This window comes from Zingiber officinale, chromosome 9B (genome assembly GCF_018446385.1).
Source record: "Zingiber officinale cultivar Zhangliang chromosome 9B, Zo_v1.1, whole genome shotgun sequence".
In the NCBI taxonomy this organism is placed as follows: Eukaryota; Viridiplantae; Streptophyta; class Magnoliopsida; order Zingiberales; family Zingiberaceae; genus Zingiber; species Zingiber officinale.
In genome coordinates this window covers 29,280,742-29,307,943 of record NC_056003.1, presented here as the reverse complement: position 1 = coordinate 29,307,943, position 27,202 = coordinate 29,280,742, and the positions used below count along the sequence as shown (strand labels likewise).

The 27,202-nt window shown below is 38.3% G+C and overlaps 1 protein-coding gene and 1 non-coding gene across 3 annotated transcripts; one reads left to right on the top strand and one right to left on the bottom strand.

Moving 5' to 3' along the window:
- Positions 1–4,470: 4,470 nt before the first annotated feature.
- LOC122025827 lies at positions 4,471–4,576 on the bottom strand. Its single transcript, XR_006123853.1, has one exon. It is a non-coding gene; the product is annotated as a small nucleolar RNA R71 (small nucleolar RNA).
- Positions 4,577–14,671: 10,095 nt separating this feature from the next.
- On the top strand, positions 14,672–20,314 carry LOC122025679 (nuclear transcription factor Y subunit B-like). 2 transcript variants are annotated; one of them, XM_042584518.1, is made up of 8 exons: positions 14,672–14,787; positions 14,869–15,102; positions 15,190–15,319; positions 15,447–15,452; positions 15,543–15,614; positions 15,702–15,752; positions 18,976–19,040; positions 20,110–20,314. In XM_042584518.1, exons 2-7 carry the CDS (start codon positions 14,894–14,896, stop codon positions 18,994–18,996), a joined length of 489 nt encoding a protein of 162 aa, XP_042440452.1. In that variant the 5' UTR covers positions 14,672–14,787; positions 14,869–14,893; the 3' UTR covers positions 18,997–19,040; positions 20,110–20,314. The 2 variants fall into 2 exon arrangements, with proteins under 2 accessions (XP_042440452.1, XP_042440451.1); XM_042584517.1 differs by lacking the exon at positions 18,976–19,040.
- The last annotated feature ends 6,888 nt before the right edge of the window (positions 20,315–27,202 follow it).

The following is a 27,202-nucleotide window of genomic DNA, read 5'->3' as shown; positions in this document are numbered from 1 at the left end:
ACGAGAAGGAAACACGCGGCGATTCCGAGGGACGAGAATCCGGAGCGGAAGGCTGCTCGAGAAGACCGGAACTTGGGTTCGGGTGAGCCCTTTTCCGGATGGCAGAGATCACCCAAGCGAGCGGATCTGGAGGAGAAGAACCGGACCGAGGCAAGACTGAACCAGAGAAGAGGTCCCGGACGAAAAAGTCAACATCTGTTGACTTTGGGCTCCGGGGCGCCGGGAGCAGTCCGGGGCGCTCGGAGCCCTCCGTGGTGCCCAGAACCCTTCTGGGCGCCCGGACCAGACTTTTGACCAGGATCAAGATTTGACTCGATCTGATCGTTGGGGGATAAAGTTTATCCCCCCAGGGCGTCCGGAACCCCTTCGGGGCGCCCCGACCAAGGCTATAAATATAGCCTTGGTCCAGAAGTTTTTCAACGAACTCAGAACTGTAAATCCAACGCTTGTGCGCTTTAGAGTTTTAGTTGAGCTTCTTTCTTTTAGTACGTCAACGCTGTAAGAGGCTTCTCCGCCTGATGGAGATTGATATTAGGCTTAATCTTCCTTGGATTAATAACCACATAGGTTGTAACCAAGTAAACACTCGTGCCTCTTATTTTATGCTTTTTAATTTACTACTTAATCTATTTATGCATGTGTTAGCTTAAAGAGTTCGAGGAAGGTTGTTTTTGTTTTTATTCTACAGGACTATCCAACAACCCCCTCCTAGCCGGTCCAATGGTCTTACACATAGGACCCACTAGATAACATCTACTGCAACTAATGATTGATCAAGAGAACAGAACAAGAACTAAACGACACATCAATTCTCTACAAATAGAAAAACTACTTACTGCATCTCCACCAACCGGCTCAAGAAGAAAGAACAGCAAGAAATCACCAAGACGATATGTTAACAACAATAACAAACTGATCTCATTACCTCTTCTTCTTCAATCACCGGAGACGATCACAGATCCGATGGAGAAAGCGATCCCTAATAGAGTTGTGGTGGCCGAAACCAAAACACCAATCTTTGTTTCCCAGAAAAACTACTCGAATCAACACTAGAAAGAGGATCGGAAGTTTGAATTCACGACCAAAACCAACCTCTTACCTCCAAGATCACAATTAGGGCAACGATCTGTTCTTGCCGACGAACATAGAAGAAGATTGGGAAGGGACAATGGTTGTTACCTCACCCAATCAGTCGACGCTGGCCAGATCCAACGTCGGTGCCCTCGATTCCCTTCCAACAGTAGGCGAAATCAAAGATCGAAGATCCGTCGCTGCTGTTTATGGAGACCAGAGAGGAGAGAAAAGCCGAGGAGAAGGAGGGTTCGGTTGTAGCTATCCCCTTCCTCTCAACGCTCCAAGATCCACTCCTCGTCGGCGACACCGAGAGAAGAAGAAGAGAATTGCCGATCGTCGAGGAAGCCGTTGGCGTCGGGCCGTTCGTGCGCGTGAGAGAAAGAGGAAGAGAAAAGAGTTCGGGTCGGGTATTTGGGTTCGGATGAGAGATGAAGCCCAATTAATAGAACTCACTTAGGGTTAAGGAAATTAAACCCTAGATAACTCCTCTATCAAACTTAATAATACATATAGATTTAAACAGGCTTCTTCCTGCTCGATATGCCCATCCCCTTAAACAGCTCATACGAGCTCCATATAAATCCATAAAAATTTCTAAAAAAAATCCTAAAAATTTCGTAAGGTTATTCCATGATAACCCTAAAAATAAATTCACATATCTTACATTGGGTTTGGGTGAGCCCTATTCCGGATGACCCAAATCACCCAAGTGAGTGGAGCCGGAGCAGAAAACCCAGACCGAGGCGAGCATAACCAGAGCAGAGGGCTCGGACCAAAAAAGTCAACCATGTTGACTTTGAGGGTCCTGATGTGCGTAGATTTTATATACTTTTATGCATGTTTTGACGCACATTTACATACTTTGAGCATGCTTGATCTATGCATTTTTGTACTTCCAGTCTTTCTTTTAGCATATTTACTCTTTTTGTTCGGAGATCTACTTTTGTGCATTTTCTGTACACAGGAGTCGAATTCGGTGAAGATTCTGCATTCTTGGATAAAACTTATAAGCTAAGCAAGCGAGAAAGCACCTGGCCGTGTACCAAACACGGCCTTGCATTGGTAGGGAGCTCTGGCCGTGTGGAGTTCAGAGGTCGTGTGACAACAACAGCAAAGGAAGAAGTCCAGGCTGTGTGAACCTCACACGACCGTGTCAAGTTTTGAAGCAAATCAGAGTTCAATCCTTACATGACCGTGTGGATTTACATGGCCGTGTAAGGTTTCCAGAGACTAAGAAGACCCTGGCCGTGTGCACCACACGGCCGTGCAGGGTTCCCAGAGCTTAAAAGTGTTCTGGCCGTGTGCACCACACGACCGTGCCAAGTTTCCAGAAGCTGGGGCAGTCTAGGCCATGTGGATCTACACGGCCGTGCTTGGAGGTCTTGAAGAGAGTTGTCCACGACCGTGTACCACACACGGTCGTGTATAGATGGCAGAGAGGGGAAAGGCTTTGGCCGTGTGAACCTCACACGGCCATGCCTCGGGGTCGTGTGACGCCCAAAAGCTTCCCTCTATTTAAGGCCTCTTTGGAGATTTGAAAGGGGATCTTCTCCCCTTTGGGAGAAAGCAAGTTTTGGTGGATTCCTCCCATTCTTGGGAGGATTTTTGGGTGATCTAAAGGGAGATCTTGGCGAATTCGACTCCGGAAGCGAGGATTGGATCCGAAGATGGAGCTATATTGTAGATAAGTTTTCTTTCTTTCCTCTTCTTGGATTAGGATTGAAGAATGCTTGTAATCTCCTTATCTTTGGTCTTCTTCCTTTGTTTTATAGAGCAGGTCTTGCTGTTCTAGGATGGAGGGAGTATTTGTGAGATAAATTGATGTAAACTCTTGTGGATTTGTCATTTCTTGTTTTCTATGATGTTGCCTAGTTTGTATCGATTGGATCTTGAATGATTAATTGTGATTAGGGCTTAATTCTCATTCTTGATTGATCGTTTGGATATCTTATAGACTTTGTAGGGATAAACCCTCACTCGATTTTCTGAGGGATCCACGTGACAGGTGCAAGCCCGTGTAAGGACGTTTGGGGGAAAATCTTGAAGGGGAAATGATAATATTCAAGAGGGTAGGATAGATTTTATGATTCAATCCTTGTATCTTTATGGGTTAAGAAGCTATGAACTTCTATGTTGATATCCGAGGGAAGCATAGTAATAGGTGCAATCCTGTGTAAGGACAACGTAGGTTCATATCTAATTGATTACATTTAGGTACAATTTCAGTCCTAAGCCGGTGATCTATTGCAAGAGAGAACCGGCAACCTTCTACAATTCTTAGACAATTGAGAAATAAGAATTGGTAAACCATATACATTCAAGAGATCTTACAAAGAAATCAAAACTCCTAGAACCTCCTTTTATCATAACTCAAACCCCCAAATTCATGTTTGTTAGTCTTTCATTTTAGATTTGTTTTTCATCCTTAGCATTTGAAACCAATTGATTAGTTGTTTAGCTAATTCGCTTTGAGATATTTCTAGTGTTTATTTCAGTCCCTGTGGATACGATAATCTTTTATATTACTTGCGACATTTCCATACACTTGCGGAAAACAAGTTTTTGGCGCCGTTGTCGGGGACTGCGCTATAACATTGGAGATTATCAATTGAGTTAGACTAGACATAACTTTTCTTTTCAGCTGCATAGTTGTAATCTAACTTTTAGAATTCTATTTTCATATGTTTTTCCTTTCTTAAATAACATTCTTAGCAGTTGCAATTCTAATTCTAATTCTAACTTTGCATTCTTGATTTCTAGCACTCTAATCTAACTTTTCTCTATTTTCTTTTTTAATCTAGTTTCTTTCTTCTTTTCTTTTGTAAACATATCTTGCAATCTTTAGCATATGAATTATTCTAGACATTTTTTTTCCTTTTATCTTTTCTTTCTTGTTTTCATTATGCACTTTCTTTCTTGCAATTTAAATTCTGCATTTTCTTTCTCGCTTTTCATATTGCGTTTTATTTCTTCTCTTTGATTTTTCATTATATAATTTTTTCTTGAATATCCATGAGCAATAACATGTCAAGTAGACCCATGAGAAATTTTTCTATATCCTTTTCTGCAAGATTTTTATCTCCCATTGTGCAACCTCAAATTGAAGCAAAAAGTTCCAACTAGACCCAGAGATAATTTCCATGATACAAGGTCACAAATTTGGAGGAGAAGTATCAGAAAGTCCTTATCTGCATCTTGAAACATTTTTAGATATTGGTGATTTGGTGAAATGTGAAGGAGTATCAGCAGATGCAGTTCGATTGATGACATTTCCTTTCAGTATCAAGGATAAAGCAAGGACTTGGCTATATTCTCTCTGTCCTCAAAGCATCACAAGTTGGGAACAATTGGAGAAGCAATTTCTGAATCATTTTTTCCCTCCAAGTAGAACAGTGTATATGAGGAATTGCATAACAAATTTTGCTCAGGCATATGGAGAATCATTATTTGAAGCATGGGATAGATTCAAGAGTCTTCAAATACAGTGCCCTCATCATGGTTTTGAAAAATGGTTGATTTTGCACATATTCTATGGGGGAATTTCTTTCTCAGACAAGAGTTTATTGGATTCATCAGCTGGAGGTTCTTTTATGGACAAAAGTGTAGATGAAGCTTATTCATTAATTGATCAAGTGACATTGAACCTCCATGAATGGTTGAACAAAAGTTGGATGGAATTTCCCTCAGATATTCAAGAAGTGCAAGCCATAAATGTAAGAGAGCCTGTCAAACAAAATGAAGTTCAACCACCTAAAAATGTTGAAATTCACAAGTCACAGAGTGAGGAGTTCAAACATTTGGGGGAAAAGCTTGATAGTATTGTTTCAAAATGGTTTAAAGAAGATCCCCCTCCTACACAGTCAAGATCTAATGAAAAGTGTGATGATGTTGGTGTTGGTTGCTACTCGGAAAACCTAATGGTTCCACTGTACAAAAATTTTGTACAAAGGTTTGAACCTTTTCCTAGCTACCATGTGTTCTTTTAAATTAAACTTGGATCACCTGCGGAACTTAACACGTTTGATCCAAAGTTTAATCTATTTGTTCTTTTAGGTTTTGACTTGGATCTCCTATGGAACTTAACACGTTCGATCCAAATCACCTAAGTTATTAATTCCATTAAATATTAATTTCCATAATTGGTTCCCAGTACTGACGTGGCGAGGCACATGACCTTCTTGGATATGGGAGCAACCACCACCGACTAGACAAAACCTTTTAAGGAAAGCTAATATTTAATTTCCTAAAATAACTTTAGGTTAACCGAAAGGAACAATCAAATCACAAGGAAAAGAAAAAAAACAAAGAACACAACATCGAAAACAAATTCGAAATACTAGAATCGCATGCCTCTTGTATTTGGTATTATTTCCAAAAATAACTAGTATGATGCGGAAAGGAAAAATATTAGTTATACCTTTTAGAAAGATCTCTTGATCTTCTACCGTATTCCTCTTCTAACCTCGGACGTTGTGTGGGTAACGATCTTCCGAGATGAGAACCACCAAGCACCTTCTTCTTCCTTACAAGTTTCGGCCATCAAAACTTCTCCTAGGATGAAGAGGTTCGGCCACCACCACCATGCTCCAAGGGATGCTAGAAAAGAGGCTTCTTTTCTCTCCTTCTTCTCCTTCTTAGATCCAGCCACCAAAGTTATCTCCACCATGAGAAGGTTTCGGCCACACAAAGGAGAGGAAAGGAAAGAAAGGGCCGGCCACACCCAAGGAGAAAAGAGAAGAAAAAATAGAATAGAGATGTTCACTATGAAGTCTCCTCTACCCCCTCTTTTATAATCCTTGGTCTTGGCAAATAAGGAAAATTTAATAAAAACTTCCTTAATTCTTTTGCCATTGAAAAAGAAAATTTATTTAATTAAAAATAATTTTCTTCTCATCAATTCATATGGCCGACCATATTAAAGCTACAAACAAGGAGAGTTTTAATTAATTAAAACTTCCTAATTTGTCTAGAAATTTATAAAAATTTTCTCCAATAATTTTCATCCCTTCATGATTGGTTAATAAAAAGGAAATTTTATAAATTAAAATCTTTCTTTTAAACATGTGGATAAAAAGAAAGTTATCTCTAAAAATTAAAATCTCTTTTAATCTACAAATAAGGAAAGATATCAAATCTTTTCTTAATCTCTTGTAGAAACTTATAAAAGAGAATATTTAATTTTTAAACTCTCTTTTAAATCATGAACATGGTTAAAAAGGAAAGTTTTCTTAAAATTTAAAATCCACCTTTTAATCAACAAATAAGGAAAGATTTCAAATTTTAAACTCTCTTTTAAACATGTAGATGATTTACAAATAAGGAAAGTTTTTACCAAAAATTAAAACCATCCTTTTAATCTACAAATAAGGAAAGAGATTAATCTCTTCTCTTAATCTTTTGTAGAAAGCTATAAAAGGAAATTTTTAATTTTTTTAAACTCTCTTTTAAAACCATGATATCCACATAAGAAATAATTTTAATAAAAAATCCTTTTTAATATTCTAGTGGCCGGCCACCTAAGCTTGGGACCCAAGCTTTGGCCGGCCACCTACATGACTCATCCACTTGATCTTGGCCGGCCCTAGCTTGGGTTCCAAGCTAGCTTGGCCGGCCCCATTGGATGGGTAAGAAGGTGGGTATGCGGTGGGTATAAATCTCTATATACTAGAGGCTACGATAGGGACCGAGAGGAGGAATTGGTTTTGGTCTCCCGATGAAATTAAGCATCCCGTGTTCGCCCCGAACACACAACTTAATTTCATCAATAATAATTCATTCCACTAAAGAACTATTATTGAACTACCGCACCAATCCCAAATTACATTTTGGGCTCCTTCTTATTATGAGTGTGTTAGTCTCCCTGTGTTTAAGATAACAATCGTCCACTAATTAAGTAAGTTACTGACAACTCACTTAATTAATATCTAGCTCCAAGAGTAGTACCACTCAACTTCATCATCATGTCGGACTAAGTCCACTGCAGGGTTTAACATGACAATCCTTATGAGCTCCTCTTAGGGACATTCTCAACCTAGATTACTAGGACACTTCCTTCTATAATCAACAACACACACTATAAGTGATATCATTTCCCAACTTATCGGGCTTATTGATTCATCGAACTAAATCTCACCCATTGATAAATTAAAGAAATAAATATCAAATATATGTGCTTGTTATTATATTAGGATTAAGAGCACACACTTCCATAATAACTGAGGTCTTTGTTCCTTCATAAAGTCAGTATAAAAGGAACGACCTCAAATGGTCCTACTCAATACACTCTAAGTGTACTAGTGTAATTATATAGTTAAGATAAACTAATACCTAATTACACTACGACCTTCCAATGGTTTGTTCCTTTCCATCTTGGTCGTGAGCTACTGTTTATAATTTATAAGGAACCAATAACATGATCTTCTGTGTGTGACACCACACACCATGTTATCTACAATATAAATTAATTGAGCAACTATATTTATCATAAATGTAGACATTTGACCAATGTGATTCTTATTTCTAGATAAATATTTATACCAAAAGCTAGGCTTTTAGTATACACTCTAACAGTTGGGTTGAGAAATGACAAAAATCATGAAGAACTTCTGAAGAATGACATGTTTAGAATTGAGGAGAAGAATAATAGAAGATCACAAGAACTCAGTTTCATTTCTCTAGGAAGTTCCCAACGGCCACAAGTACCTTTCCCTCAACGATTAATCACACCAACATTAGATAAGCAAGTTGGACCTCCTCCAAAAGCTTAAAGGGAATTTGGGAAAAAGGAAGTTCAGTCTTTCCCAGGACCTTCACTAAGGGTTCCTTTTCCACAAAGGTTAGTGGGAGTCAATGAAAATAAAGACTTCGGCAAATCCTGTGACACTAATATGGTTGAGTGCAGATTTTTGAATATATATGAAGATGAAGATTTTTCAGATGAGGATTTTATTGATAATGCAGTGGTAAATAAGTTTTCAGATCTACCTCAAAATTTTATAAGGTGTTATAGTGACATTGAATTTTCAGATGATGAATGTGATGTGGTAGATCAACTTAAAACTGCAAGTGAAGTTATTGATCCTCTTGTTATTGATTCTCCTATTGAGGACATAGATGTTGGTTTATTTTTTGATGTATGTGTTGATGATGATGATATGGAAGAATGTGTAGGGAGCTGTGTTGTGGAAGCAGCATCTCAAGGATCACCACCTTTGTCAACACAACCCTTAGAGGTTTTAAGAATTGATCATGTTGTGGAACAATGTGTAGGGACTTATGCAGAGCTAGCAAAGTCTCAAGAATCACCATCATTGATATCATCAACACCTGAGCTAGAGCCAGAACCATCATTTGATTCAGAGGAAGTCACATCTACATGTTTAGAAATTTTAGGTATTTCTCAGCAAAGTAAGGTTAGTATTTCTTGTGATCTTTTGGAAAACTTTATGGAGGTACTTATAATTGATTTTGTTAGATGTGATTCAGTTTTTATTACTTATTCATCTTATCTTGATATGGTTCTAGCTCTATACTATATAACATGCTTGTGGGAGATTTGTTTTTCTTTTGGATGTGCAGATTTCACATGGGCCAATAATTGGAAGCTCAATCTGAACCGTCTTCGACCACCTGAAAAAATTTCCAAGAAGACGAAGATGGAGAGAGTTATACTTTACTTTGTAGCTCCTTTGATGAAAGCTCTCTCCATAATAAGAGCCCTTGGTAGGAGAGTTCTAAAATATCTTACCCCTCCAAGAGCAAGATTTAGATGAATTTAATGAGATGGTCGAGCTAATGACCTTAAACAAGCGCTTCTTGGGAGGCAACCCAAGTTCATTTTCCTGATTTTCTTTTATGCCTTTTAGTTCTCTCTTTATAATAAACATGTATCCTCTACTTAATTTTTCTTGTCTATCTTATTGTTGTAGAATTCAAAGTTGTGGAGGAATGTGAGTATTGGATGGAGGAGTATCTTTAAAAACATGAATGTCAACCATTTGGAGCTCATCACTTGGTAACTTCTCTTAAAATCTCCTCCACATTGTTTTTAGTTTTTATTGGGATAATGAAAAGTTTATGTCTGGGGGGATTCATTAGATGCATTTGATTTGCTTTGTTATTGATTATGTCTTGTATTTTGTTTTGATTTTTTGTGGCATACATCTTGAGAACATCAAAACTTCACTTATATGCTTTCTTGTCTTCAAGATAAAATGTTAGCACGTTCATTATCCAGATTCATGATGTTGTAAATGATGCTAGTAGTAAGCTTTATGTACTTCTTTTCTCTATCTTGGGTAGCATGAAATAAGCTAAGAATCATATGGAGATGAGCTTTAGTCTTGGCTTGACTTTAAGAATCTTATTTTCACTACACTTTGACTTGATGCTTGAATGGTTGATATCATTGAAATAGTCATGATTCATCTTATTTGCTTAGTACTTGGTTTCCATGGTGATTTTTCAAACTTCATTTTGGTTACTGAATGAGGCTCAACTCATGCAAGCTCATTTGAAAAAAAATCAAAATATCCCAACATTTGTGCTAAAAGTACACTTGTGAAATAAGATTTGCACAATGCAAATGTTTATGAAAAAAATTGAAAAAAAAGTGAATATGGGATATAAAAAATAGTTGTCGTGAGTGGAATCTAGCAAATCACCCCTTTGAGACCGAGTTAGGTTACTAGGGAAATGACTGTTTAGTTTTTCTTGAGATTGAGCACACCTTTGAGACCTTGGGTTGATTGAGAAATATGAACCAAGTGAGTGGCAAGTAAGTGCCTATCACTGGTTACTTGTCTCTCACCGGAAACATTAGGAATTCAAATTTGATGACGACTTGACTAGGACATAGATTGAAACTTGAAGGGTTTTTGAGTTACTTTTACACTGTGCACAGGATGTTTAAGCTTGAGCCATACTTGATTTATTTCCATGATTATGCTTGTTATTGGAACTCTTTGATACAGTTAGGAAAGTACATTAGGGTTTATGAATGCGTTGTAGAACATATGAATTTAGATTGCAGCATTTTACTTGAGGACAAGCAAAGGTTTAAGTCTGGGGGTGTGATGTGCGTAGATATTATATACTTTTATGCATGTTTTGACGCACATTTACATACTTTGAGCATGCTTGATCTATGCATTTTTATACTTCTAGTCTTCATTTTAGCATATTTACTCTTTTTGTTCGGAGATCTGCTTTTGTGCATTTTCTGTACACAGGAGTCGAATTCGGTGAAGATTCTGCATTCTTGGATAAAACTTATGAGCTAAGCAAGCGAGAAAGCACCTGGCCGTGTACCAGACACGACCTTGCATTGGTAGGGAGCTCTGGCCGTGTGGAGTTCAGAGGTCGTGTGACAGCAACAGCAAAGGAAGAAGTCCAGGCCGTGTGAACCTCACACGACCGTGTCAAGTTTTGAAGCAAATCAGAGTTCAATCTTTACATGGCCATGTGGATCTACATGGCCGTGTAAGGTTTCCAGAGACTAAGAAGGCCCTGGCCGTGTGCACCACACGGCCGTGCAGGGTTCCCAGAGCTTAAAAGTGTTCTGGCCGTGTCCACCACACGACCGTGCCAAGTTTCCAGAAGCTGGGGCAGTCTAGGCCGTGTGGATCTACACGACCATGCTTGGAGGTCTTGAAGAGAGTTGTCCACGGCCATATACCACACACGGCCGTGTATAGATGGCAGAGAGGGGAAAGGCTCTGGCCGTGTGAACCTCACACGGCCATGCCTCGGGGTCGTGTGGCGCTCAAAAGCTTCCCTCTATTTAAGGTCTCTTTGGAGATTTGAAAGGGGATCTTCTCCCCTTTGGGAGAAAGCAAGTTTTGGTAGATTCCTCCCATTCTTGGGAGGATTTTTGGGCGATCTAAAGGGAGATCTTGGCGAATTCGACTCCGGAAGCGAGGATTGGATCCGAAGATGGAGCTATATTGTAGATAAGTTTTCTTTCTTTCCTCTTCTTGGATTGGGATTGAAGAATGCTTGTAATCTCCTTATCTTTGGTCTTCTTCCTTCATTTTATGGAGTAGATCTTGTTGTTCTAGGATAGAGGGAGTATTTGTGAGATAAATTGATGTAAACTCTTGTGGATTTGTCATTTCTTGTTTTCTATGATGTTGCCTAGTTTGTATCGATTGGATCTTGAATGATTAATTGTGATTAGGGCTTAATTCTCATTCTTGATTAATCATTTGGATATCTTATAGACTTTGTAGGGATAAACCCTCACTCGATTTTCCGAGGGATCCACGTGACAGGTGCAAGCCCGTGTAAGGACGTTTGGGGGATAATCTTGAAGGGGAAATGATAATATTCAAGAGGGTAGGATAGATTTTATGATTCAATCCTTGTATCTTTATGGGTTAAGAAGCTATGAACTTCTATGTTGATATCCGAGGGAAGCATAGTAATAGGTGCAATCCTGTGTAAGGACAACGTAGGTTCATATCTAATTGATTACATTTAGGTACAATTTCAGTCCTAAGCCGGTGATCTATTGCAAGAGAGAACCGGCAACCTTCTACAATTCTTAGACAATTGAGAAATAAGAATTGGTAAACCATATACATTCAAGAGATCTTACAAAGAAATCAAAACTCCTAGAACCTCCTTTTATCATAACTCAAACCCCCAAATTCTTGTTTGTTAGTCTTTCATTTTAGATTTGTTTTTCATCCTTAGCATTTGAAACCAATTGATTAGTTGTATAGCTAATTCGCTTTGAGATATTTCTAGTGCTTATTTCAGTCCCTGTGGATACGATAATCTTTTATATTACTTGCGGCATTTCCGTACACTTGCGGAACGTAACAGATCCTGATGCCCGGAACCCTTTCGAGCGTCCGAAACCCGAAATTTATCATCATCGACGTGAACTTTGACCGACGCGTCAGGGATAAAATTCTATCCCACTCTAGGCGCCTGGAACCCTTCCAAGTGCCCTAACCAAGGCTATAAATACAACCTTGGTTCAAAAGTTAGAAGAACAACAAACATTCTTGCATCAACACTTGTACACTTCTTAGTTTTCATTTAGCTTCTTATTTTCTGTGCTTACACTGCTGTAAAGAGGCTTCTCCGTCTGAAGAAGAAATTAGTGCTACTCTATTCCTTGGATTAACAACCTTCCCGGTTATAACCAAGTAAATCCTCTGAGCCTCTGCCTTTTTCAGTTTATTTTTTCATTTATGCAAGTGTTCGTTATTTAAGTTAGTTGTCCGAGAAGGGTTCATTTTTGTTTGTATTTATGCAGGGGCTATTTACCCCCCTCTAGCTGGCCAACGAGTCCTAACAGTTGATTCCCGATCTCTTTCCGCTCGATCCCTCTCTTCTGTTGGAGTCTATAACTGTGCTCAGTGGGGGACCGGCGCATTAGGGGCTGCCCCATAGTTGCCGATTGGCTTCTTGTTTGGTTCCCGAGTGGAGAGTTGTTCCACTCAGTCCCATTGCTCAGTCTGGCGACCTGCCACTGAGGTTGCAGACTCTTGTGCTTCGCGATCGGCCAACGCTTGCTGTTGTTGTTGCTCTACTATCTTCATCGCTCCGGACTGTATTAGCATGTCGAGTTCCTCTTGCATCAACATCACCGTCGTGAATTGTCCAGGATCTTCCATCTTCTCGTTTCGGATGTAGGTTAAATTCCTACAGACGATGCCAAAATGTTCCTGTCTGAAAGCATGAAGCTGGAAAGCTGGGGAGGTGGCAACTCTGTGACTGGATGAAGACTTCACTCCTCTCTGCAAAACAAACCAAACCAGAGAAGGAGTCCCTGACGTTGGCCCTCCGACGCTCAAGTTAGAAACGATAGCATGAAGAGAAATCGAAAATAGTAGAGATAGATATGAATCTTGCCTTTCTTCATACATACCTAACATACTCTTTTATACCTTTCTTAGTGACCCTCCATCTTCTCCTGTTTAATGACATTAATTATCGACAGAAGATATCTTTGTCTTGACTTTTTCACATTAAATGATACATGAAATCTTCTTTTTTGTTTTCTCTTTCCCTTAGTAAGTATCTGTCTTTTCCTCTTTTATTGTTTTATCGATTTGCTATTATGTATAGTGCCAATGGCATACCCCGAGTTGGATGAGTGGCCCATTCGGCTCGTTCTCTAACCGACCGGACTGACCAGACACTGACTCATCCGAATGTCCGACCAGACAGTGGTACCTCCGATCGACTGATGTATCCACTTCCCGCTCGAGTTATACAGACAAGTCTTGCTTAGGACCTAACATTGACCATCTAAATTTTGATCTATACCATACCCATTGATAGGTCCTCTTTATCGTCGCATCTCCTTATCTCCTTCCAAATTGAGTGTACAACTTTACTAGTGGAATCATCACTGATTTTTTTTAAAATCTAGATATAACTTCATCCTGTTAATCTTGAATCTAAATGGCCATCCTCTACGTAACTTTAATCTCATAACAAAATAATGCTGTTAGTGGAGCTAAGTTAGAAAATTTTGCTTGATAAATTTTTTAATAAATAAGTTTGAATAAATTTACTGAAGAAATAAATACGTTTGAACACAATCAAGTTTAATTCAGCTCATCGACACCCCTATAGTATATCATGAAATTAACGGATAGATAATGATACAATGGTTGTGTTCTCTAATAGATAATTAAAAGATTTAATATTCGAATCTTAATCGATAATTAAAAGATTTAATATTTGAATTTTAATTGTAGGAGATTTTTTCTTGAGAAACATACTTGAAAATGTTAATAGTCTAAATGAGCCTCTATTAATATTTTTTGATTTATTTTAATAATCAATGAAATTTTTTTATAAAACTGACCAATCATCTTAGGATCAATCAATTCGAATAACTAGATAACAACATCAATAAAAAAAAATCAAACAATTCGAATAACTAGATAACAACATCAATAAAAAAAATTAAAGATAATTTTGAATATATTTGAAAATATCATAAGATACCAAAATTTATACTAAACTTTATAACTAACCTTAGTTTAATATATTTAAGGGATTTATAAGGATAAACATTCGATTAATTAGGTATTACTTTTGTATAATTTTTTTTAAAATTTTTAAAATAAATTTAATTAATTCAGTGTTAATTTGAAATAATTGATTTTTAACTTATTCGATTAATTCATTTTTAATAAAATTTTGATTCAATTTGATTAATTAATATTAAATTAATTTTTAATTAGTTTAATTAATTTGTGGATTGAATTAACTAAATGTATGCATAATTTATAGATCTTAATATTGAGGCAGAGATTTATTTCACAAAAGAGTTTTCAATTATTTTCTTTTTAATTTACACACAAGAAAATTAAGTATTTTTAATGAATTTATTTCTTTCTTTACATGTAAATATATTATAAATGCCCTCTTTTATTTAAAAAAATAATAATTCCTTCATATTTTTGTAAAAATTTAAAGTTTGATTTAAACTCGAGTCCAATCAACTGACTCGACCATCAATATAGATAAGGGAGGACAAGAGTGTCTTAGTTTGAAGCAGTCCTGAGCCAATCAGAAGTCGGCAAAATGCGCCTATAAATAGAAGGCTTGAAAGAGGTTCGTCGTTTTCATCGCTCGTCATCCCGGATCGCTTCCTCCTCCCCTGCTTCTCCAGCGTTCGATCTCCGAACCGAAAAAAAAAATCAATAATACCTCGCGGCGCGCCAAATACGAATCAAATCAAAGGTAACGATCTATCGCACCGACTCCTTCGTTCTCCTCTCGCGATCTAGGGTTCGCCTTCCGTGATTTTCGCAATGTTTCTAGGGTTCCGGCAGCGAGGCGGTGGCCGATGGCGGAGGCTTCTTCGTCCAGCACGGTAGATGGAGCCGGAAGCCACGAAAGTGGCGGCAGCGTGCGGGAGCAGGATCGCTTCCTCCCCATCGCCAACATCATTCGGATCATGAAGAAGGGCCTCCCAGCCAACGCCAAGGTCGCCAAGGACGCCAAGGAAACGATGCAGGAGTGCGTCTCGGAGTTCATCAGCTTCGTCACCAGCGAGTGAGATCGATGGCCATCTCCTCTCATTCGTAGTTTTCGTTCCGTTGTTAGTTTGCTGATCAAATCGGAGGGTGTTGATGATGGAAGGGCGAGCGATCGTTGCCAGAAGGAGAAGCGGAAGACGATCAATGGGGACGATCTGCTTTGGTCGATGGCGACGCTAGGGTTTGAGGACTACATCGAGCCGCTGAAGTTATACCTGCAGAAATACCGTGAAGTATATATGTTTATATTCTATGCGATGATCTTAATCGTGCACTCTGACCTTTGTTGTTTTTTTCCCTCTTTTTTTTTTCATCTACCGATTTGGATGGATTTTGTCGACGCTAATGCTATTGTTGTAGTTGGAGGTAATTATCTGTTCCCTCTACTTTGCTACCTTTACCCGCTAACGCATTTGAAGTTTGAACGAGGGTACATAAGTTTGATTTTCTGCCCAGGGTGGAGATGGAACTGCAAGGAGAGAAATGGGGGGATCTCATCCTGGCACAACCACACCAGGGGAATACCAGGTACCATGTTCAATGATTCTTCTACTCTGCTTGTTAAGAGGATCGATTTTTAATTGTCTTCATTCTTTTTGGATACGGTGTAACTAGGTTCATCAACAAAATTCTCTTGCACAGGGCATGAATTACGTGAATCCTCAGGTAATTCTCCTTCCAAATATAGGAAACTTGTTATAATATCATATACAGACACAATTAGAATTAGAATCCTTTGTAATTTCTTGATCTAGTTTACTATGTTTTTTATTTGGTCTAGTTTCTTTTTCAACTATGTGCAGTTTATAACCTTTGGTTAGAGCATACACTTGGTGGCAATGGTTTCTTTTAGAGAGTTTTCTTTGCTTTCAGACCTCCCTGGTTAATAGATGATATGCACATACCAATCAACTAAGGGAGTTAAATCTATGGGGTGAATATCAAAAGTTGTACATTTTCCCTAGTTTTCATTTCATGGGGAGTAAATGACAATTTTGATCTGAAAAATTGCTAACTAAATTTGGTGTTGTCCATACCTCTATTTATCATCTTTTGCAACAATCTGGATGGATGCTTGACCCCTCAGATTTTTGGTTCTTGATTTTGTGACATACATTTTTTATATACATTATCATTCTCAAACTTTATAATTCACTTTATTTGGAAAATTTGGTGTTGGTATTTGGACATACTAACACAATAAGATTGTAAAGTTATCTTTCTGCAAACTTGGTCTATGGAAAGTACAGAAACCATTACATGGTAGATTATACATTTAAATTCAACTCATTCAGGTTTTGACAAATAAAAGAACTGTTCTGTATGCATGATCTTGAAGCACTACCATCACTAGCTTCAGGGTTGCTATATTTCCTGCCATTTGACAAGTTTGTACGTTTTTCTTTGTTTTAATTGACCAATTTTATTAGATTGTTGATCGCCTAGGTAATTTTTTTAGCACGTTTGTACAGTTTTTGTTTGTTTTAATTGTCCAGTTTCTTTTGGTTTTGTGTTTTGACTTAATTTACTTGGTTAATTGTCCTGGTCAACAGTTAAAAAATAGTATGATATTAAAATATTTTTCACATTTTTCTTTAGGTTTAATTAGATTGATAATTTTCACATGTAAGATCCTAATTGTTTAGGTTACCTATACGTATAGTTGTTTTTATTCCACATTATCCTAACAACATCAGCAACATAACAAGGACAAATCTCCTCAGTAGCCTTATTAGCAATAAATTCAACTGGACAACATTTAGCATCATGCATATGATTTTTTTTTTAGTGTGTACCATAGCCACTTCAAAATCTTATGGTTGGAACAATGATGTTCCATCTTTTACAAAAAATTCTTCGACTAATCTTTTTAGCTAAGTGGTGTTTCATTGTCATTGGCAACAAGATGATGGTAAAATAGGTGTAGTGGCTCATTTTATGATTTTTTGTTCTCTATCCATAATATCCAAGGATCATTTAGCTTTGTAAAGAATACTAGAAGAAATTTACAATTACCAGAAGAAAAACAAATAAATGAATTATAGCCTTATTTTAAACTTGCACCAATTAAAGAACTGAAGTATAATCTAATATGATCAATCCAGTGCAAAATGCTCAATTTTAACTTGGTGGTGGTATAAGTATCTGGGTGAAATCTTTTGTTCCCTGCTGATTAACACACAAGAAGGCACTAGACACGGTTGCTAGAACCTCCTTTCTTCATTCGAGACTGTGAATGATAAAGTAAGACTAGGGTTCCACAACGAGACTTCTTTAAAGTAAGCCTCTTCCTCCTTTTCCTTTGCTTTTGTCCACCTTGCCCTCCTTGGAATGACTAACATTCAACTGAAATGGAACAATATTATCATGTTGAACTTTGGCCAAAACTTCAAATCAGGTTGAAACTTTAAAAGTGAGTGCAAGTTGATTTGTAAATCAACTCAAGCCAACATTTTGACCATGGGTGAGCTTCAAAATATTATAAGTAGAATATTGATACTTTAATATGCTTAAAAGAGTTTATTTTAATACAAAAAATTAATCTCAATTTGTTTTGTAAAATCACATGCCCTGTAATTTAAGGTATTTTGTGAAGAAGGATGCTTTTTGGTAAAACAATAGGGCTTGCCTTTTGGTAATTTTGTAATTTGGTCATTTTCCATTAGATGTGATACTTATGTTTAAGAGAGATTATATTAGTGTTCTAAATATCGGTCTAGGTGACCTCCTAGGCGCCAGCCAGTCACACCGAAAACATGCTAGTTGGCCAGCCTAGGCGGTCTTGGCACCTACGCGAGATTAGATGACCCTAGGCGTTGACTAATTGATCGAATCGTCTAGGCACGATAAAAATAGTGCAGGGTTTTCATGATTTTTTTTAGTTTGGAATTTTAGAGTTAAAGCCCAATTAAAAAAATAGAAATGTAACATTTATTTTTATTGGGCTTAAGTTTTATAAGTCCTAAACTTTGGTCCAACAAGAAAATTGATTTGTTAGCTTGCCCTAGTGGTTAGCACCAAACTTCATCTTCAACGTACTGAGTAATCAAAGTTGGAGAAATCAGAGCAAATGAAGAAACCCACATTTATGAGAAATTTGAGAGCTAAAAGACTAGAGAAATTAATTTGAAGACAAATTTGTTGTTTGATCCTTCTTAACTGAGCGACTTGGAAGCGATTGAATTGAAGGTTAGCCAAAGCCTCATCCTTTGGAAACGTCATTTCATCAAACAAATCCGAAGAAACTCTAGAGTGAGAGAACTTCATGAGGATGATTTTGCATCTGAAGAAGAAGAGGAGGATCACAATAATAATATTGAATTTATGTTTGATGAAGAATAAGTTGTTGAAAATTATAGAGAAGTAGAATAAATTTGTGATATTTTTTTAGCTGTGTAATTTTAAGTTCATTTTAAATTTGATGTTATTGTGTTGGAGTTATAGAATGTGATATATTATGTAATTTATGTTGATACCGTGGTATCTGTCTAGTAGCGCCTAGTCCCCGCCTAAGTGTCCTAGGCACTAGGCGCTGGTCTGGCGCGTTTAGAACCTTGGATTATATAATGAAAAATATAATGGAAAGCTATTTTTTAACTTATGCCTTGTAATTAAGGGTATTATGGAAAGGTGGCCTATTGTTTATAAAAGAAAATTATAGGGGTTCTTTTTGATCATTCTCAATTATAAAGGGTGTGTCTTGATAAATTGCTCAAAAAAATTCCACTTGAGCATGATAATATTGGAAGTCCGAAGTATCTAATTCAGTTGTATGATACTTGGAAGCACCTAGTTGACTATATGCTAATTTGGCACATGTAATATTGTGGCTGATACAGAACTTTCTTTAGTCAGTAAAATTGATGTTTCTTTTATCTCCACATTGTAGTTCTATAACGGCGACATCTGACTTTCAATATCATCTGTTTACATTCTAGGAGATATTTCTTCCAGGTGAGTTTGCTGATCTTTTACATGGTGACGTTCACTTAACATTTGAAGTTATATCTTTTGCGATTAATGCTCAAATGGAGCATTTAAGTATCACATTTTTTTTTTGGCCAGAATCTGTTTTAGTTTCCTAAAATATATGTTAAAAATAAGACTACACAATAGCTGTTTCTGTTGCTTGTTCTCTACTGTTCTAGTAAATGTGTTCAAGGATTGCCTCACAAAGCTGAGTTAGTGGTATTAAACTAATGGTTGTTTCCTTGTACCAATTGTTGGCGTAGAGCTTTATGCCTTGACGAAGGCTTTCTTTGCTTCATTTTTCGTATTCCCTAATTTTTACAATATAATGCCTCAGGTTCTCTACATAAATTATAAGTCAAGAGTTAGGATTTAGCAATTTGAATGGTAGACGTGAAGATTTTGTGTGCTGAATATATCAATGCCTATCCTCGTTCTTATGTTTTTCTTTTGGATTTTATATTGAATTTGGTCCAGCAAAGTACAGGAGATTTGTTGTCCATCAGGTTACGAAATCGTATAATTAAATCATGCACGAAGTATCCGCATTTGTCAATGTGGTACACGAACTGTTTTTAACACCAACAAACCTTTATTTTATGGAGATGGATGGAAAGCTGAAAGAGAGACCAATCAATCATCTATTCAGTCTAGGAATAATTGTCTAGTATTATGACAAATTACCTAAGGAAAGATAAGAAGGAAGGACAATAAATAATATTGGAAAATAATTAATTAATTTGTTTTTTTTTTAAATTAACTACAAACGTGAATAATGGCTTATTTACTTGTGTGGATAGAACAGGAGATTGGTTAAACACAAGGGGAGGAACATAAAGATGCAGAGGGAAAGAAAAGTGTTAAAATTAGAGAGCTCAGTTTATTAAAGTAGCAGGTCATTTAGGTTGATGATAGCTCAATATTTAAGCTCAAAATACCAGCTTTTCTTTTATGTGTTCCCCCTTTCATATCTGAATTTATTGCAGTGCTGATTCCACTCTGTCAATTAAATTTTGCTGGTATAACTAATCCGTTCGCTGCCTTTGTAATACAGGTTCGGCCTGCAACGCAAGAAGTATTTCTTCATGGTGCCTTTGTTTTTTTTTTCCCTTTTCATTTGGTGCAAATTGTTTATTTTTGTAGATGGCCAGTTTTCCATAATTCCAACTACTGATCTGGTATAATTACCGATCCCATTTAACTTAAGACAGACCTGTTAATTTTGTTTTTTTTTAATTAAAGTATTTTATTTGTTGGTCTCTGCTTGCTCGACGCACTTGTATATATTTTTTAAGATAACAAGATCGCATTTGGATGCACTAGTTAACCATATAAATAGAAGAGTCACGCTCTTGAAGCCCTAAGAAATAGGCTTGATCGGTTCGAATCCGAATAAGGGCTCTTTCTTATTCTTTCTCTTGAAAAGGGGAGTCACTTACCCAGAAAAGATGTTGCTAGGTAGGCGGTACCCTCGGCAGCCTTTACTTGGAGCCCCCTCCTTTCACTCCATGAAATAGGCAGGCTCGTTGAAGCAGACCTAGGCAGAAGGAAAAGAGGTCTTTAGATGGCATTCGGAACCAGCAGCGAACAATGCGAATTTCCATCACACAACTTGAATCGTACCTTTTTCAGCATTTTCTTTTTCTCTCTTTTGAAACGAGTGATTATCACTAACGGTTCAGTTCTCTTTGTTTTTTTTCGAAAAAGAATTAAGAATTTAATTATCATAAAAGCTTGAGACTTGGATGTCTTATTAAATGATCGGTTTTGTACTTGAGAGTTCTCAGGTAATTAAAGCATTAAAATTTTAGACAAAACTTAAAAGAGCATTCTACATTTAATAAGCTCTTTTTATAAAATCATCAAATGGACACTTTTAATATTGTAATTAGTTGTTATAATGTGTAATAATTATTTATCATTGATATTAAAAATGTAATATTTAAATTTAAATTATTATATATAAAACATTTTTTCAATTTAATTAAAGTTAATCATTTTTATTTGATTAAAATTATTTTAATTTGTTTGGGTAAAAATAAAAATGCAATGATAAATTGGCATTTTTTAAATTAAAGTAGGGCCTTCTATTTAAAATAAGCTATCTAGAATTATTTTGGGGACATGTTTTAAGGAGATATTATGATACTTATTATTTTTTAAATGAATATTATTTGATCATAATCGTCTATGTAAAAATTAATAGGTAGTTGTTATAATATGTAACAACTAGTTGTTAGCTTCTATAAATTATAATAATTATTTAGTAATTTCTCCATGTTATAGTAGCCACTGGGATATCTCTAGTAACAACGTTCATGAATATATTTGAGATAAAATTATTTATGAAACTCCCGTTTAATATATTTTTTTAAAAATAGTGGTACAACACCGTAAGAAGCAACAAAGATTTAACATATTTCAACAAAAATAACAGCAGATAACAGCAGCAGCAGCATATTGAAGCCGTCTTCGGACTAAACTGAAATCATCTCTTCTTGTGTATCGTTCCTTCCGGCTTAATAAACGACTTCTTCAGTCTTCACAATCAGCCAATTGAAATCCCAATGCGAATCAAGCAAAGAGCAATCGAATCGCCGAAGGAAATAGGAAATAAGAAACAGTTTCACAAAAACACAAAATTTGGGAATTAGAGTCTTCCTTCGAGGGAAGGAACTGGCAGATCCTGGGAAGTCGACGAAAGCACTCTAGAAGGCAGAGGAATATTGAAGAGAGTTCACACGAAGCAACCTGAAAAACGAAGAGGGTCTTACTGTGGGTGTTCTTCCGGAGCACAGATCTCTTGGACCACTTTTTTATGGTCCAAGGGATGTGGTACTCGTATTTGCAACCGGGTCGTGGTCGTGATCCGGCCGCAAATTATTACGATCCCTTCTTGGGTTCACCGTCCCTATCAGGTTATAGTTTTTGTTCGGAGCGGACGGCCGGAGACCGCCCGAAGGCCTCCGATGGTGGATAAGTGGCCAGGTTACTGGGCGTCGAGTGAGGGTGTCCTTCGGACGGCCTCCGACTGCCCGCTCCGAACAAAAACTATAACCTGGTGGAGACGGTGAACCCAGGAAGAGATTGCAACCATTTGTGGCCGGATCGCGGCCACGATCTGGCCGCAAATACGAGTGGCACATCCCTTACACCACAAAAAGTGGTCCAGGAGATCCTGCCTCGTTCTTCCCGTCGTTGATTCCAATCCCTAATCGAGATGGTCTGTCAAATCATCTCTCTGCTTTAGGAATCACCTTTCACCGATCACTTCACTGTGTCGTTGCGTGACTGGGCACGATTTATTAACCCAGTAGGGCCGGGAGGTTTAGGGGAGAAGCTCCTAACTTCTCTCTAAGATTTTTAATGCATCGATAAGTCTTTTGTTACAAGTAGCTTTCAATCATGGTCGAAAGTGGTTTTCTTCCCACTCACCAGTAGGAAGAGGGCTTGGTACTGCACTGTGGAGGGCATTGTTAATGGTATTTGAAGGCCTAATCACTGAGGTAAGTGTTCATATAATTGGCTTCTTTCGGTTTTAGTGTTCTATGATAGTTTTGGCTTCTCCGATGATTTTTCTAGCAAACTTCACCGACTCTAATCATCTTCTCCGGTCAAGGGCCGCCCCTCCCACCACTACTCTGCTGCCAAGTGGTTGGGGAAGGTTTGGGTGACTTCCCACTCAGTAGTGTTGGTGCAACCTTAGGTCAAGGTTGACCTGGTTGACCCGACTCGAGGTGACTTGACTCGAGTTGTATTTTGATGTTTGACTTAGGAAGATTGTCGGTGCAACCTTAGGTCGAGGTTGACCTAGTTGAGTTGCATGTTGATGTTTGACACTCGTGAGAGAGTTCTATTCTTGATGTTTAACAAGAATAGGTGTTTGGGAGATTGTAGGTGCAACCTTAGGTCAAGGTTGACCTGGTTGACCTGATTCGGGAAAAGTCCAAGCAGGGAGCTTGGCACACGAAAAGTCCAAGCATGGAGACTTGGCACTGGAAAAGTCCAAGTATGGAGACTTGGCACGGGAAAAGTCCAAGTATGGAGACTTGGCACTGAAAAAGTCCAAGTATGGAGACTTGGCACGGAGAAGTCCAAGCAGGGAGCTTGGCACGAGGGAAAGTCCTAACTGGGATGTTGGTGTGGAAAGTCCGGTGAGTGAAGCCAGGCGGTGGGAAAGTCCTAACGAGATGTTAGGCGGTGTGGAAAGTCCTGGTGAGCCAGGCGGTGAGAAAGTCCTAACTGGGATGTTAGGCGGTTGGAAAGTCTGGTGAGTGAAGCCAGGCGGTGAGAAAGTCCTAACTGGGATGTTGGTATGGAAAGTCTTGGTGAGTGAAGCGGCAGGAAAAATCCGGATGGATCAGGGTGATCGGACATCTGGTGATGGGAAGTCCAAGTAGGTGGTCATATGGGGATATTGTGAAGGAAAGTCAAGTGGGTCAAAGGAATTGACCGGACACTTGGTGGAATTCTAGCAGTCAAGGGTGACGGATGCTAGGAATGAAGTACCAACAGTCGAGGTTGACCGAATGTTGGTTTGGAAGGCTTGGGACTTGGCTTGGGCAAAACCAAGTCACTAGTTATCGATCGGTGCGACCGATCGGAAGGATCGATGGCGCGAGAAAGGCGCTGATCGGTGCGTGGACCGATCGGGAGCTCTGATCGGCCGTGGCGACCGATCGGAGACGATGTCGCGAAGGAGCCGAGTTGGGATCGATGCGTGGACCGATCCAGGTTGATCGGTCCAGGCCGTCGAGTACGCTGAAGGTTACGTGCACTGACTGATCGGTCTGGGGACCGATCAGCACAGGGCCTGATCGGTCCACAGACCGATCAGGGTTCTAGCCGTTGCGACGCAACGGCTTGTTTCTTCGCTGTCTTCTTCGCAGGTATAAAGGAGTCGAGGGCTGCTGCTGCACGGTAACTTCTTCTTTTCTGCTAGAACTTCTGTTCTTCTGCTGCTGAAGCTTCTGCTTCAACTGAGCTTCATTCCACGACTGGATCAGCTGCTGCTGAGTTGCTTGTTGGCATCCGTCCGTGAAGTTGTTGCTTCATCTGGGACTTCAGTCGACAACGAGAAGGCAAGCTAGTGTTGTTGTATTCATATTGTCTTGTATTTCTTGTTGTATCTCGTGTACTCTTTGCTTGCTGTTGCAAGATTTTGTGGCGAGGTTTCTCCACCCAGAAGGAGTATATTTTAGCCGGGTTTCCGGGGATTCATCCACCGACGGATTGACAGGGCTCGTCCACCTTACGGACACGCCGAGGAGTAGGAGTATCATCTCCGAACCTCGTACATCGCTGTGTTAAGGTTTGATATTCTTCCTTTCGTTTCTAGTTTATTTTTCCGCTGCGCTAACGAAGTGTAGGAAGAAACGCGAGCGATTTGGGGTCGGCTATTCACACCCCCTCTATAGCCGTACGAAGGATCCTAACAAGTAGGAGGCCTTCTAGGTCAAACACAACTAATGTAAAAGTTTCTGATTGGTCAATTTGGGTAGTGAGCTATTTCAAAGGGACAACTGATTGTTTTGCCATGCATGGCAAAGGGAAAGTAGAAGTAGGGATGACAATAGAATAGGGACGGATTTGTTTGAATTTTATCCCTGCCCCCATTGTCACTTTTTCGAGTTCAGGGAATTTTCGAACTCGAACCAATGGGGATCAAACCTCCATCTCTGCTCCCATTCCCAAAATTAATTTATACTATTATTATTTTATTATTAATATTAATTGTAATATTAATATCAATATCAATATTAATAATAATTTTATTATTAATATTTTAAAATATTTCAATATTAATATTATTATCAATATTATTTAATGACACTATTATTAATATTTTAAAAATTATTATTATTATTATTATTTTGGGGGCAGATTCAAGGATGGGGACAGTATTCCTATACCTATCTTGAACCTACTCCCATCCCAAAAAAAATCTCCGAACCCGCTCCCATCCCCGAATAAATCGTGGATCTCTGTCCCCATTTTGGGCTTTTCCCGCGAGACTCCAAATCCGTGGGATAAATTGTCATCCCTAAGTGGAAGACCAAGAGACATTCTGATCAAAAGGCATCTACAGAGGAGGCAAACCAAGATGAGGTGCCATATGAAGTGTCTTATGTGGCAGAGACAATGGAACAAATGGACCAATTGGACCATGATGACTTGGAACAACATGATGACGTGGTTAATGAAGCTGATGAGATAAACACGCCACTTAGAACAAATGTTCCTCCTCATCCTCAGCAAGCTCATGCTCATAGAAGCAACCCACCACCACTAGTGGTGGAAGAAGAGATCTTGTTGGAGGAAGTAGAACAGCAACCTCTGGTGGTGGAAACACAACCAGACCATGTTGATAAAGCTGTAAACAATGGAAGAAATGTGCAACAACTAAAGAAGAAGAATTGGGCTAGCCTTTTCAAGGACAACTAGAAAACAAAACTTGCTATAAATCTAGATCAGTATGAAGCAAAGGGAAAAAGGTTAGCTTTTGATTATGATGACATAAATAGTGTGGAGGATGCAATCGGTTTCTGTCTTGTTGGCTGTTTCATGGCCGACATCCGGTTAGAGGTGGTGTCTGAATCATTGGTTCTCATTGGAAGATTCCCCACAAGTTTTTCATGTATAAGAGTGGGTGGGTAATCTTTCACTTTGATAAGAAGATCAGGAAAAAGTACTACAAGGAGGCCCCTACTTTGTCTTTGGTATTCCAATGTTTCTAAAGATAATGCCCAAATATTTTTTGTTTAATGAGGATGGACATTTTGTGCCTGCTTGGATACAAATTTATGGCCTCCCACCAGATTGTTGGACTCAAAAAAGTGTTAAGTATGATTGGATTGGAAATTGAAAAATTAGTGTACACCGACAATTTGACACGTACAAGGGAACACTTGGAGTATATGCATCTCATGGTGGTGGTCCCGGCTTTTGGAGAGTGGATTCATGAGGTGTCTATCACCCTACCTACTGGTGTACAAGTTGACTTAAGAATTATCTATGAAATGCTTTCGGATTTTTGCCAAACATGTAAGAAGATGGGTCATCAATGGGAAACTTGTTGTAGAAGAATTGCAGAGGTTGGGCAACAACCTACATGGCCCAACAAGGATGCTTATGCTGATCCAAATAGGCAAGGATATGGGAGATCGAGATCTTAATCAGTTAAGGGTCGTTGAAGGACAAGAACAAGATATAGAAACCGAACAAGGCAATAATGGCGACCAATACAACAAAGACCAAATGTTGAAGTACCGGTTGAGCAAAATGATCTTACCATCATCCTAGTAAAGAGTCCCATTCCGGTGGCAATTGAGCCCCCTATTGTTGAGAACAATGATCCCCAAGGAGCAGATCAAATGTCACAACAATAGATTCCCCAAATAGTAGAAACAAATGTAAAAATACCTCAAAGAAGTGCCGAAATACAACCACCACAAGCAATACACCAGCTGACAGATTCTAGCTTGGGGAGCTCTTCATCCTCTTCATATTTTGCGGACTCAAGGGAAAATGAGGCAACAAGTGAGACAATCCATACAACATCTGAGGCATCAACATCTTCTTTGCCCTCAATTGCAACAGTAATTGATAATACACCGACCCCAACAAGTGGTAGACGACTATGGGTACGAGCAACCTGAAGATGTGATAAATGAAGGTAGCTTTTTGAAACGTTAGGGGCTTCCACAAGTCCCTAAAATATGGAGCAGTGCAATACCTTCTTTAATAAAAAGATATCCAAGTTATGACATTAATGGAGATAAAGTTTAATGAGATCTCCTTAGGTCCAATATTACAATGAAGATTTTTAGGTATGGGTCATGCACATAATTTTGGCATCTCTAATCATGATCGCATACTTTTCTTTGGGACTTGTAGAAAATTGATATGAATATTATTATGACTACAGATCAACATATACATTGTCATGTTTGATATCATATTTCTAGCAGAGGCTTCTTGGTGATTTTTGTATATGAGCTACATTTAATTGCTACAAGAAGGCCATTATGGGAGGCACTCATAGATCTAGGAGGCACCTTTTTTTATGCATGGATGATTATAGGGGATTTTAACTCTTATTTATCTATTCATGAAAAGTAAGGGGGATCTCTACTTACAAATCATGA